The 15,326-nt window shown below is 31.9% G+C and overlaps 1 protein-coding gene across 1 annotated transcript in view; it reads right to left on the bottom strand.

Moving 5' to 3' along the window:
- The window catches only part of LRP1B (LDL receptor related protein 1B), a 1,918,909-nt gene that overhangs the window by 238,431 nt on the left and 1,665,152 nt on the right, over nt 1-15,326 (bottom strand). Inside the window, exons 58-60 of the mRNA XM_047084146.1 lie at nt 11,954-12,076; nt 9,531-9,712; nt 340-539 (exon numbers count right to left, since the gene is read on the bottom strand). Coding sequence (XP_046940102.1) covers nt 340-539; nt 9,531-9,712; nt 11,954-12,076 — 505 coding nt within the window. The remainder of the gene's footprint in view (nt 1-339; nt 540-9,530; nt 9,713-11,953; nt 12,077-15,326) is intronic.

The following is a 15,326-nucleotide window of genomic DNA, read 5'->3' as shown; positions in this document are numbered from 1 at the left end:
TTTACAGGCATATAACCTTCTATCTCAATCCGTTAAGATTGTATGTATATATTAACTAAGAAAAATATTGTTCATTTACTGTAAAAACTACTTTGAAAGATACAATTAGAGAAAATATTGTCAATGACTTTTATACATGATTACAGAAGTTCTGAGTAAATATATCTAATTCTTATTTACCAATATTGTCATAAAGGAACATGATCATGTAATCTTAAGTTACAAAATTAATTTAATGAGAAAAATTATATATAATGAATACATAAGTGTGTACATATTTTCTAAATGAATAATGTACGTACTGATAAAATACTGAGTCATTTGTGTTACTGGACCAACCTGTGTGTCTATGAGATCCATCCATGTTGCTAAATTCAATATGATTTTCATCAGCCCAGTAGAGTCTACGGTTGACATAATCTATAGTTAGTGCCATAGGTCTGGAAATCTTGGTTTCTATGACAACACTCTGATTGGTTCCATCCATTCCAACACGGCCAATGTGAGGATACTCACAGCAATCAATCCAATACAAATACCTAGGAAAAAAAATCAATAACAATTTTGTTTACAGACACTCAGGGAGTAAAACATCACATGATATTTCACTTATTTTCTCAGCTATTCCCTAGTTAATTCTTGGTATCTGTAAGAACTGTAACTTCTAAGAAGCATACCTTAATGCAAGCTTTTCTTATGATTTTTATTAGACATATAGTACACTTTGAAATATCCATATAATTTTAAACATGTTTCCTTTAGCACACAAACCCATATATGTATATTATATAACATATAATATATCTGCAAGTGTTAGCAAGGTACAGATCTCTAAATCTAACAGAGGTAAGCCTTCAAACTGCATCTGTAATGTTGGAGGAATAACACTATCTAGATATATACTTTTTTCTTTTGGCTCATTACCAGCGAAAAATTCAAAATGATTTATGGAGGAGTACTTTATATTTTCCTGAATATGCATTGTTCAGTGTGGTAGCCTTTAGCTAATTGTGACTCTTTACATTTAAATTCATTAAAATCATATAAAATTAAGTAGACTGAATTGTTCCTCAGTCATACTAGCCACATTTCAAGTGCTAGATAATCATATGTTGGACAACATTGATTTCAATTATGTTATTGGAAGTTCTAGAGTAAGGTATTTCAGATAGTAGGGAAAAAAACAATAAAAGGAAGAAAATTATATTGCTACTAAAACTAATTGAGGTAAACATAAATATTGCATCCCATAAAATGTAAATACTATATAAGTGACAGGAATTACTGAGGAATTTCTATTTAATTAAACCCATTATTTTTTATCATAGTGGAAAAAGCCACTTTACGTTTTGAATATGTTCCTTCTCTCTATAATTCAAGATATGAGTTAGAGGATCTTTAATGTCCTTTTCACATTCCAACACTAAAACTGAAACTTACTAACCCAATTAGTTGCCCCAGATCCATTCTTTTCTTTTTAGTAAGTGTAGAACCATGAACAATTAATTCTTCAAATTTGGAGAATGTATGATTAAAATAATATGGTATGAAAATTATTCTATATGGTTTATAACTGGCATATTTAGTTTAAAATCAAACTTTTCTTAAAGAAAACTTTTTCTCATACATTCTGACAGTGATAGTTATGTGTAGACATTTTAACCACACACTATAACAAAATAAAAGTTTTGAGGGAAAACCATTTATCAGATACTGGGCTAACATAAATGATAATTGTAAGAAATATGGGCATTTTTGTGCTGACAATCATTTTGGGGTGTTCTGCATAAAGGCAGGGGATAATGGATTATAAAGATTTTTTAAAAGTTCTTTACTAGCCAAAATATCATTAAGAGTCCTAATTAAGCAGGGCAGTTAAAATGAGAAATATGTATCTATCTGGTAAGGACCAAATGAAAAGTAGATTCAAGAGCTGAGATTCACAGAGAGCTCTGAGAGTGAGAATTTAAAAGCAAATTTGAATCTGGAAACACAACAGTCAAGTTTGTATAAGATGATACTGGAATTGCTAGCCAATGCTTATGTATATCTATGTAGTTCTGCACAAACTGAAAACCTCAAATCATCAAATAATACTAGATATCAAGCCTTTCAGAAATGGATTAAGTGTACTTCTTAAATCTTGAATTATTTTAAGTTATTTAAATCTTGAATTATTATACTTTTATTTATAAAGCAAACATATGTCAGCAAACACATTGTGTCTAGAAAACCACACAATATGTTTCTTTCTAGTAAATTTATGGAGGTACACCTTGCTGTCTTGCTGGAGATAATGGCAGTATAGATAAAGGGGAAGAAACTGAATCAGAAAGAAGTAAAAATGCAAAGACAGTTTATCTCATTGAAATCAGAACATTCCTCCTTGCCTTACTGACTCTGAATCTTGGTAACACTAACATAGCAATTTTTTTTCCCTAATAGATGATATCATATGCCAGCTTCTCTCAACCATGTTAGATATGACCAAATATATTTGGGCTTCTATACAACCATGATGTTTTTGAGACTAAATATAAGCAAATAAAAATTTAAAGCAGTATTGCAATAACTTCTGTAACATTAAAAAGAACATGCCAATTTGGACTTAATTAGAGGCAGTATTCATATTTCTATTTAGCTATTTACTCTACATGTGTTTGCATTATAATTAAAAAACATCCCAAAAGTAAAAAAAAAAAAAAAAGGAGGAAAAAAAAAAGTTTGCTCCATCAAATGTTATCAACAAAGTATTGCAAACTACTGAATGTGAATATAATGTTTTTGAAGTCATTAAGTAAATTATGAATTCCAAATGGTCAGACCTCCATATAATAGCAATTTAAAATTTTTATTTGTAATCTGAATTTTTTTTTCTTTTTGGCTAGTCTTAACACCACCTTGAACCCAGATACCAAGAATAGGAAGAGCACATTTCATAGAGTCTAACATCTGTTGCATCAGTCCCAGAAAACTCCCTAACAGCTCTCATCCTAAAATCCTGTCCTTGCCATTCAAACTCTCCTTTTTTAGGCACAAACACACTTCTTCCAGTTACTCCCCACCATTAAAAAATGTGTCAGTTCTAGGGCATCTGGGTGGCTCAGATGGTTAAGCACCTGATTCTTGATTTCGGCTCAGGTCATGATCTCACGATTAGTGAGTTCAAGCCCCGCATTGGGCTCTGTGCTGACACTGTGGAGCCTGCTTGAGATTCTCTTTCCCTCTCTCTCTGCCTCTCCCTTGCTTGCACTCTCTCTCTCTCTCAAAATAAATAAACATTAAAAATATATATTTAAAAATGTGTCCGTTCAGCTCAAGTTGGATTATTTACAGTCCCACATTTTCACTTCTGTGTTTCCATGAGATCACTGGCCCTTCTCCTTCCCCTTCAATTATATAGATCTTCTCATTCAGACATAATTTGCTTTGCCCTTCTATTATCCACAAATTCTTCCCTGATCAATGTTACTTCACGTTTTTCAAGAGGGTTACAAGATTGTGAAATGCTTTGTTAAACAAAGTAAGCATCATCTTTTGTATCGTGAGAGCCTTTAATATGCTTTAATCTGACATAGTGATTCTCTCGGAACTATAGTGTCCCTTTCTTTGTCACATAGTCTTGGGCGATAGCATTTATTTTCCTAGTAAATAGAAAACAGGAAACAAACTTTGGGAAACTGGGTTTTAGGTTTTCTGTCCTACAGAATTACTTTTTTTTTTTATTGCATGTATAATTGAACAATGTATATATTGTAAACATAGGAACCCCCAAGGCAGTAATGATGTAGATTCTCAGGTCTCCTAATCAGATCAGAGAATCTACCTCAATAAGTCAGCGGGTGTAACAACTGTAATAAACCCAAGAGCCTTTTTTTTTTTTCCTGAGAGAGAGAGAGAGAGAGAGAGAGAGAGCATGAGGGAGAGGGAGAATATCAAGCAGGCTCCATGCTCTGCACAAAGCCCTATGAGGGGCTCAATTACACAACCTTGGGATCATGACCTGAGCCAAGATCAAGAGTCAAAGGCTCAAATGACTGAGCCACCCAGGCACCCCAGCCCAGAACCATTTTTAAGTAGATTGAGAACATATTTTGAAACAATAATTTGTTGAGGCAATATTATGTACCAGATACGTCTTAGAATTAGAACACCGAGATAAACAGATACGATTTTTGTGTTTAAAAATCTCTCAGTGAATACAATGGTGGTAGACGTAAAACAAATGAAAACAATATTATGATAAAACTATTTTACTATGGAGGCACAAAAGAGGGAATAATAATTTTACTTAGATGGAAGAAAGCATGAAAGAAATCTCGTGCTCACTGATAGTTCTTTGAAACATAAATCTTATTTTCATAGCTATCTTAAGATAAGAATAATCTTTATCTTTTCCAGATTTTAGAACAAAGTATAACTAAATTGACGATTTTAATGCTGTAACAGGTCTTAAAGATAATGTAGCCTAATACCTTCATTTTACTGATAAACTGAGACCATATAAGATTATGTGTGTTGTCATAGTCTACTATGATACAGTTGAAACAAGGGCTCAGCTCTCTAGATTTATAGACTAGCTTTTTCTCTAAGAAGAACTATGTAGAGTCCTAAGGAAATGAATTCTAGAAACAGATTAATTGGGTTCAGATTTCAGGTCCACATATTACTAGCTATGTGAATCAGGACACTTTAATTAGCCTCCGTGAGCCTGTATTTACTCACATGTTGAAAAGAAAAATAATAATATTAGTTCCCTAATAATTATAGGGAAAAATTTAGAAAACTGATAAGCATGGAGTGTTTAGCAAACATTAACTATTACTATTCATCTGTACTAGATATGTAATATATATCACATAAATGTGTACACTTTCTGTATATTGGTTTTATTTAATAGGTTATTAATAGGTTATTGGGTTTGGTTAATAGGTTACCTGTTGTATCCAGATTGTGTGTATAGTATTACATGATTTTTCTGGATTTTGTGTTATTACATGATTTTTTTATTTAAGTACTTGTCAACCAAAAGAATATATTCTATTGCATGGAAGAAAAGTATAGTTTAACTGTATTCAGGTATAAATGCATCTTCACAGACACAGGATTTCTCTCTTCTTATGGGTGCTACCTTCTGATGGCTAAATTTCATTTCCTTTTCCATACTTAAGCCCTATTACTATACTTTTTTTTTCAAGTTTTTCAGTAAGTCTGTACTAGTGTACTGGTATTTTCAACACCTGAAATTCAACTTCTTAAAAACTAGCTGAGTACAAAATTTTTTGTAAATAATTAAAGCTGAAAAATGAAAACTTCAGTGAAAGTATCAAAAGAGGAGTTCTAAATCTCACCCATATAGTAGGTAATGTTTACCTAAGATCACATCCGAAAAACCTCAGCCCCAAATAATATCTACTCTGTAAGTTATAACAAAGTGTGAACATACACAACAATGCCAGCTGTAACCATAACAACAGACTTCTGTGGTTCCTGAGGATGTCTTTTATAGTTTAATGAAATATACTACATTTCTTTAAAACAAATAAAGTAGAAGTCTACTCAGTTTTTTCTGTTTTCCCCCCAAAATTTAGGGAATATACACAGAGACAATTCTTCCAACTGCAATTGTTTCTTATTTGAATTATAGATTTTTTAATATTCATTTCCTGTATATTTTGACTAAGTATAGGAATATAGGTTTAAAAATTGGTAGGGAAAGGATGGTTTTATGTGGCTGTTTATTTTAATAAAATATTTATTTCCCCACAGAAATCAGAAACTGAGTTTTCATTCCTGGTATACCTTTCCTTCCCTTACAACAAAAGTTCCCTTATGACTCTTGTCCTTGAAACATGCAGGTTATTTACATACCGATGTATTGGTTTGGGCAATGATGCAGGTACAATGTCCCTGTAGCTATAACCCTATTTGCTGTGTACATCCAGTTGCCCATTTATTATTTCCTTTTGCAGTGAATTTAACAACTTCTGTATTAGGCACAAAAAATGCTCAAGCCATGGCCCTTTTGCTAAAAGAACTCATTATCTAGATGGAGAGATAAATATTTATACCAATAATAGTCATATATACACCTGAAATTAATATAATATTTTATGTCAATTATACCTCAAAAAATAAATTGAAAAAAATTTTAAAGTCATATAATGGAATGTGTTCAATATGTGGGGTCTTCTTAGCCAGAAATGGGGAAAGTTTCACATAGGAATAGATATTTTCTGCTCTTGTTGGAAAAACAGAAAGTTATTCCAACTAGAGGAAAATAAGAAGGGCATTCTACGAAGAAAGAATGACATAAGGCAAGATACAGAAGCATAAAATGTGTCCTTTCCAAATTTATTTGCACTATCATTACCTACATTGGCAATAATCTCTTCCAATCACAAGTTCTTTAAAGTCCTCTTTGCTTTCCCAGAGAGCTTACTTATTCTTTTGGCCTGAAATACCTCCTGCTCTGAAGGGCACTGCATCACTGGCTAATTCTTACTCCACTAGTTTTATCCAGGAAGGTTCTCTGATTCCAGTTGAGATAAAAACATTTTCTATTTCCCCCCCTATTTTTATAAACTTAAAAAAAAACGCATTGTATTATAATTATTTATTTACCTACCCACTGAACCGTGAAACACCTGGAGATAGCACTGTGCCTTTTATTTTTATACTCCTACCTAGAGCACTGCCAGATGTACACTAAATGTTAAAGAAATCCGAGTTGAATAAATGAATGGGTACATTAATTTTCTGTTAACTAGTCATATCACACATTCAGTTTATTGTCTATCATAATGGTCTTTTGCTATGTGATTACCTGAAATAACATGTTAATCATCCAAAAAGATATAATAATGCTCAGTATGGCTTTAATATTATATTTTCTATTGCACTTTAAAATGTGTATATGTGTGTATATTTTTTTCTGCATAAACAACTCTTACAAATATTGATGTAAATAATATTAATTGCCCCAAAATTATGATAGATTAAAACAGTAATTCTCAAACTAAACCAGACAACAGAATGATTAGGATAATTGGATCTCAGCTGAATTTCAATATAACAACCAGGAAGATGATTGATCTGTCTACTTGTATCTTCTTTACCATTCTTACTTAGTAACTACCATATCCAAATTGATATTGTGACCATTGGGATACTATTATTTAAAAAATATAATGTTTATTTATTTTTGAGAGAGAGAGAGAGAGAGAGAGAGCGAGCAGGAATGGGGGAGGGGCAGAAAGAGAAGAAGACACAGAATCCAAAGCAGGCTCCAGGCTTTGAGGTGTCAGCACAGAGCCCGACACAGGGCTTGAATTCACAGATCTCACGATCATGAGTTACTTCATTACATTAGTCCAGTGATCTTTACTCTCCTGTAAACAAATCCTTGCCTTATTCCTCACTAAATATCAGGACAGAAATCACATTTCTCCAGGAAACAGGGGCCAGTAGTATTGGCAAATTCAAAACATGCATAAATTGCAATGTTATTCTGATGTGGAAAGGTACAAGGGGATTTTTATTACATAATATTACAATATAAGTTGATATATTTTGAAGCAGAATTACACAATATTTTAGACAGTTATGGAAACTTCACCCTGAAGCTAGTCTCATAAAAACTAAAATCCAAGTTGTCCTATTGTCTCACTCTGGGGAATGAGAAACACCGAATGAACAAAAAGGTGTCATTAAATTTTACGTGTTAAAATAGGTAGCTTTAATTGTTTCATAAGAAGATGCCATTTTTATCTGTTTCTTTTTGTTATAATGTGGCATATCCATATCATAATAAAATATTATCCAAAATTGAAATCAATGGAGTCTTTCATAACATTTACAATAATTTAGTACTTCACCGTTTTAACTGACACTTTTGATGGATGGGTTTATGTTAACGACAACTTAAGGCTGCTTTTGGTTTACAGGGTAATAATACCTGTAACTGGGAGAAATAAAACTTAAAGCTAGACTCAGCTATGTTCACTAGGCTAGGACAGTTTTTGTTTTATAACAAGTAAATTCCACAAAACTATTATGACCTACAGGTAATGTTTGTTTAATATGAAGCATCCTAAAGAGTATGAAAGGAAAAACTAAGTCAGCCATACTGATTTTGAAGAAAAAGGCAATGTTTTGAACATGCTAAAATAAATATCTTCTGATAAAATATTGAAGGAATTAAAGTATTCACATTCTTATGAATGAATGATGATAATAGTCAAACTTATTACATCTGGTCATTATTTCCTGAAGCATATTAAAAACAGACTCTCTTGTGATTCTGTTTCAATTAAAATAGAATTGACATTCTTTTGAATTTTCTGTTGCTATGGTAAAGAAAATACTTTAAAAGTTAAAAAGTGGTACATAATTATACAGCAAAAAGTTAAAAGTTGCACATTACCTTGGAAACAGAAGAGTATCTACAGTACAAGGCTTCTCCTATTAGGTACTGCTTCTACCCAAAGTGTTTAAACTTAAGATATAAAATATACTTTGATATGATCACATTGCCAAATATGAATATAAAGGACCAAAAAACATAGATACAACCTATTAGTAAGAAGCAATGTCTAATTGTTGAATATGGTATGATACAAGCAGTGATTTCATGAAAGTATTAAGTAAAATTAATTTATATAGCAGAAAATTTAGAGCACTACAGTTATAATACTTGTTACTGTGAATGTGTCCTATTTTTAAAAATAAAATTTTCTCTACATTTGCTATTTTAACGGGCATGTTGAGTAGGTTGAACTTCTACAGAGATCATTTTGGAGTATATAATCACTCTAAATTATAATGCAAAAAAAGAAAAAAAAGGAAAGGCATGCCTTCTCTAACTACCAAAAAAACATAATTAAAAGTGAATGATAATGGTCATAATCCATAAAACTTTAGCAGGCATACACCTAACTTTGACACCTAAGCTCTGACACCTTAATGTGTGTTCATCCCTCACCTGGAATCTCCAGCCTGCTGGCTTTAATCCTTACAATGACTTGTTCTCCTTTCTCACAATGAAATGCAACTGACACACAGCTCCAGTATGAATCGTTCTCAATATTTCCACTATACTATCCTTTTTGAGTGCACAGATAATGCACCTGGTTACTTATTATCCATGGATACTACTTATGTGTCTTGCCCTAAAGTGGTACAGGAATTACATCATCCATATTTGGACTACCACAGTTGTTGCCTTTGCTCCAACACTTAAAGGCAATAAATTCGAGAAATCTGTATGTTTTAATTTCTGATATATTTATATTGGTTAGAAAAAATAGTTGTTTAAAACTTTTAAAAATACCTGCTGTTAAATCTCATCATTTCAAATGTTTTTCTTTCTCACTGTGAGAGTCACATTTCTATTTTTGACTTCTCAATAAGAATGTCTACACATTACATTTTATATTGGTTTTCATGTTAAAACCTACAGAATGAGATTTACCACACTGAATGTAACCCACAGTTTCAATCTTTAATTTAAGATTCTCAATGTTACAAACCCAGCTCGAGGATCTAAAGACAGGTCCCTGGGGAACTTCAGCTTTTTGCTAACGAGTATAGTAGGGTACAAGCCATTGAGCTTGGATACTTCAATGATCCTTTTTTCTGTGTCAGACCAATAGAGGTTTTTTCCAATCCAATCGACAGCAAGTGCGTTGGGAACAGCTGTGTTATGCACTACCTAACAAAATAAGAATTTAAAAGGTTAACAATGTAAATACCTACAATAAGCACCGAGTAATTGCTTCTTGATTTTTACAGAGATTATAGAATTCTATTTAAACATTAGAAACGGAATTTAGATAAGCATAAGACATAGAACAAATTTACCCTAATAAAATTACTTGTTTGTGATGTGAGAAATTACCTAATATGTAATCAGTCCCTGAAAATTACATATGGATTTAAGAAGTAAACACCAAAATAAAAAACTGTTGGACAGTTGCAGAGTTGCACATTTTTGTTATACTTGTCTTCTAAAAATTAGGGGCAAAACTTCTATCACATACAGATACATACACACAGAATTATTGATATTATTAACCTTTAACAGATTTTGGGGAGATACCAATAGCATTCTCCATTTTCCCAACTGGTTATGCTCTATTGAAATTATCTACAACAAGACAGAAAATGTACATTTGAGAACATACACTATTTTAACGTAACCAAAGGAAGTAAAATTCATACAACAGCTGTGCTTGATTCTAACCCATTACAATATCAACTATAATAAGAATATAAGCTTTGTATGTACAAATATGATGCATATAAAATAACCCAAGATTCTTGGTCTATATGATTACTATTTCTGAGTCCTCAGTTTTTTCAGGATTCTGTGAAATGAGAAACTGAAAGTTGGGGCTGTACAGAAGCCAATGGTCATATAATTAGAGGAAATAAAACAATAATGAAAGTTTATATTTATCCTTTCACTAGTGTTATCAATAGTGAAGATATCTAAATCTATATCTATATCTAGATCTAGATCTTTTATGTCTTGCCCTAAAGTGGTACAGGAATTACATCATCCATATTTGGACTACCACAGTCGTTGCCTTTGCTCCAACACTTAAAGGCAATAAATTCGAGAAATCTGTATGTTTTTAATTTCTGATATATAGATATATACACATATATATATGACAACATGGTAATTTTCGGCAACCAATGGTATCGATCTACTGTATTGAATTGCAAGACATCTTTTCTTCTTTCTCCCATATTCCAATTTTACAAATTTGGCATGGCTGAAAATTTACATTGTCATCCGTGAATTAGTGAATTAGAAAATCACTAATAAGAAAATCAGTGAATTAGTAATCCCAATAGGAAAAAAAAGATTCATTTGTTACCCTATATTATGACATTATTTAAAGTAGTAATAGGTTAGTGGTGGCAAGATATTAGTTAATCCTTTAAAATATTAAAGTATATTCAAAACATATAAAGGTAATTAAAATTTTAAATGTCTTATAAAAATATGATCAAGCTTGGGTAATGTTATTTTTATAATTTTTATATACATTTTCAAAGATTTAAAAAAGAAAAATCCATTATCTTATCTATGTCACATACTGATATTTATAAACTATCAGTTTATACATAAATACATAAATAAAGTTTATACATAAATACAATCATTGCAAATCACCTGAGCCCAACCTAATGGTTGCTCTGGCACTGCATATACACATTTTAAGATTTTATTAATATTTTTGAAATTTATTGCTCCCAATAAAATTTGTGTATGATATTATAGATGGTTACAAAAAAGTTAAGGCAATTGATGGGTTCTATAACACTTGAATTGAAGTGTCTTTATAATATATTTTACTGCATATATACAGTGCAAATAATTTTATTTTAAAACTCAATATAACACAGAAAAGGTGCCAAGTAGCTCATATCTAGAATGTGATATGTATTTAATTATGATACTGTCTAATCAGAACATTCATGATTTTATAAAAATGCATTCAATTATTTCCAATATAGGAGGTTAATTTTAATAGTGCTGTAATTTCAATCTACAGTCTAGTAATTAATTTTTTCAATCATAAATTCTCAGACTCAACTTTCCCCTTTTATATAAGTCAATACAATTGAAACTCAGGTACTAATCATTCAAGCCAAAAGCATCCCTCACATTTTCTAGGGCTGTGAATAAGGTTCTGAATGTTATTTAGTCAATTTTATTTTTATCTTATTGCAAGTAACAGTGTTATAATGAAACATACGGATTAAAAAGCCTCATATTTCATATTTAAAGTATGTATCAACTTGCACTGTACAAATGTGAAATTCAAACCAACCTAATGCATTTTATGATTTGTATCATTACCATCAAATAACATTTTCTATTCAAGTCAGCTATACCAATAAAATATTCAATAATCCCATCATTGTAACATCTAGTTACCTTAATATCACTTCCATTTAAACACATTCTATTTATGCGGCTGCCATTGGGTCGGCTAGAATCAATCCAATAGATGAATTCTTCTCTGTAATCAAAGTCTATAGCAATAACATTGTTTAATCCCTAAAAATAAAAAAGGATATGTTTGAACAATAGTTAATAGAAATTATTTTTAAATGTCTTAGGAGTTCGTAAGAATCACTATCTCTCTTTGAACCTAGATAGTTATAATTATGACAATGAATAGCATTTGTGACCAATTCTTTTTAAAAGCATCTTATCTTTACATTTCTCTATACCACACATTTAAGATGTTGTAAAATTTATTTGAAAATATTTTCCAAGTAGGTTTCAAAATTCTGGAATGCTTATAAAGTTTAGCCCCTGTTGTGGGTAAACAAACAAACAAACAAACAAATATATATATATATATATATTGTAAAGTGAAAGACTCTCACTTTAGGTTAATGTTAAATAGATATGAATTTAATGTCATTATTGTCTGTTCTGTAGAGTAACCAGAAAAGAGCATACACCTAAATTTGCAACAGAAGATCACAGAAGATTTAAGATGAGCTTCAGATAGTCATCTGATGAAAGTCAGAAAAGAAGGTTTAGAAACCAATTTGTCCAAAATACTTTTTGTCAACAACATAAATTAGCTGCCTTGTTGTTGTTGTTGTTGGTGGTGGTGGTGGTGGTGGTGTGGTTGTGGTTGTTGGGTTTTTTTCTTCTTGAGACCCTCTAGCCAACATAGTGCCATATTAGAATTTAAAAGTTATAACCTTAGGTGAGTATTTGACCAAAGAGGAACTGAGTAGCCAACATGTTTTTATCCTACATGGATATATGAGGATATGCCTGCCTTCAGACTCTTGGTTATGCATTTTTTTAACAAGTAACAAAACTTAACACGAATTCAACTGATGAATTTCTGGATGCCCCAGTTTTTTGGTTTGATAGTTGTGCCTTTTGACTGATTTAACAATTGTACATCAGGATCTGGGAATCTTCTTAGGTGCAGAATAATTCAAACAATTCCTGAGGGGTTAATTTAATTCTGACCTTTTGTCAAGGCTCATATATTACTACCCTGATGGACTAACAAAACTTCGATCAGGATTTCCATTGTGTTAACTCATTTTAAGGCTTGGATAGTCTATTAATTTATAAATATTATTTATTAAAAATATATGATGGAGGGGAAGTGGGTGGGGGATGGGCTAAATGAGTGATGGATATTAAGGAGGGCACCTGTGTTGAGCACTGCGTATTATACACAAGTGATAAATCACTAAATTCTACCCCCAAAATCAAAATTATGCTATATGTTAACTAGCTAGAATTAAATAAAAAATTGAAAAAAAATGACACTATAGACACTTGGCAAAGCCCTAAGAGATCATTGCCATATCTTTATATCTGTTGTAAAATTATATGTATATATTTATCCTAAAATTGTGATTAAGTCTCAAATTGTTTTGGGTGTCATTTATGACTAGCTGTAGTCCTATAGGTTAAGGAATAGCACCCTGAGGGAGATGCGCTGTTTGGTTTGGGGAGGAGGGAAAGGAAAGATGATAATTACCACATCTGAATTCAGCTTCCAGATCTATTTCCCAAATTTAGAATTAGATAATGACACTACATTAGATTTATATAGTCCTTCTTAAGACTCAGGCCCAGGCTACATTATTACTGTTCATAATTTTCTTTCTTTCCAATGATCTACAAGACTAACGATGGCCTAGTTATAGAAGCAATTCAGAAAAGGTTCTGGCAAATACTGATTTTTTTTTTCTTCTCACAGCAGGGCCAAAGTCTAGTGGTCATGGCATTAAAATCACAGGTTCACATCTTATGCTTAGCTGTGTATTTGGCTTAACATGAGCAATCTCTTTCCTTTGCCCAAGATTATAAAGTTAATCTGAAATGGGCTAACTCCTTGGAAATTGGATGCCTTTGGCCATAAATAAGAGACAAAAGTAAACACGATTCTGTAAATTTCTCACTAAGCCCAGATGAATGAACACAAGTATACTTCTTCCTGACATTACTAATAAAAAATAACAACTATAACTGCTTAAAAAATTCAGTCACAGATTCAAAAGATTTGTTAAATATTAATTCACAAGCTAAAACTTGGAGGATTCCCCTTAATTAAATGCACTTCAGCATGCATATCTAGGAAGTTGTCCATGCAAAATCAAAGTTTTAAAATATAAATTAAGTATTGGGGCGCCTGGGTGGCTCAGTTGGTTGAGTGTCCAACTTTGGCTCAGGTCATGATCTCACAGTTTGTGAATTCCAGCCCCACGTCGGGCTCTATGCTGACAGCTCAGAGCCTGGAGCTTGCTTCGGGTACTGCGTCTCCCGCTCTCTCTGCTCCTCCCCTACTCGCACTCTGTATGTCTCTCTCTCTCAAAAATAAGTAAACATTAAAATAAAAATTAAAAAATAAAATAAAATATAAATTGAGTATAGCCCAAGTTCTGTAGAAAGTTTAACAAATGCACTTCAATAGAGTTTGTAATATCCTTTCTGTTCAAGTGTTTTTAACACCAGAGGAATATGGTAAGTGGGTTAGGGTTCTGTGATGGCCTGCAATTCAGATGGATGAATTGGAGTTTTACAGAGAAAAGGTAGAGAGAATCTTGTCACTAACTTTAGGAAATATTTACCCAGTCATGGCAGAATTATCCTATTCCTTTTTTTACAATAATCAATTTATATAATGAAAATTCAATTCCAAATTTAGCAATTCAACTATAATTAAATGAAAGCTATAAATGCAGAGGAATTGAAGCTCTGAATTCTGACATATCTATCTAAGCTGGTCATTTTTCTACAGCTTTACCCTTTAACCCCCACAGAAAACTTTGCAATTCTCTCTTCTCAGAATCATATGCAAGGAACATTAAAAAAGTCAAGGGCATGGGCAAACTAATGTCTAAACACTAAAGCCATTTCAGTGGTTTCAGAGCTGAAAATTGGTTTCATCAAAATCCTATTTGCTTCTTTCATTTCTATAGCTGAAGATCTGCACCCTTTGGTTCAAGATGATTAATTTAGGAAATTGTGTTTTGTTTCTCTACACAATTTTACTGGAATAAAAGCCACTGCAGAGACTGAAGTGGATAGCATTGGAAAGCTACTTGATAAATGCACTTAAATTAATAAAATTAATATTTGATTAATGCATTTAATTTCTAACATCCATGTTATTAAAGTATAAGTACATTTTCTTTATGTATGTGGTGTATGGATTTAAATTATAGCCGGCCTACCTAAAACTACATTTTAGAATACATAGGGTAAAAAATCTATGACCTGTTAAAATTTTTCACTGTAAAGCTTCATGAGATTGTATGGA

The sequence above is a fragment of the Lynx rufus genome, unplaced genomic scaffold (assembly GCF_022079265.1).
Source record: "Lynx rufus isolate CCGP_SWC_20201006 ecotype Redwood Valley unplaced genomic scaffold, mLynRuf1.p SCAF_2, whole genome shotgun sequence".
Classification (NCBI taxonomy): domain Eukaryota; kingdom Metazoa; phylum Chordata; class Mammalia; order Carnivora; family Felidae; genus Lynx; species Lynx rufus.
This window is presented reverse-complemented; position numbering and strand designations above follow the sequence as displayed.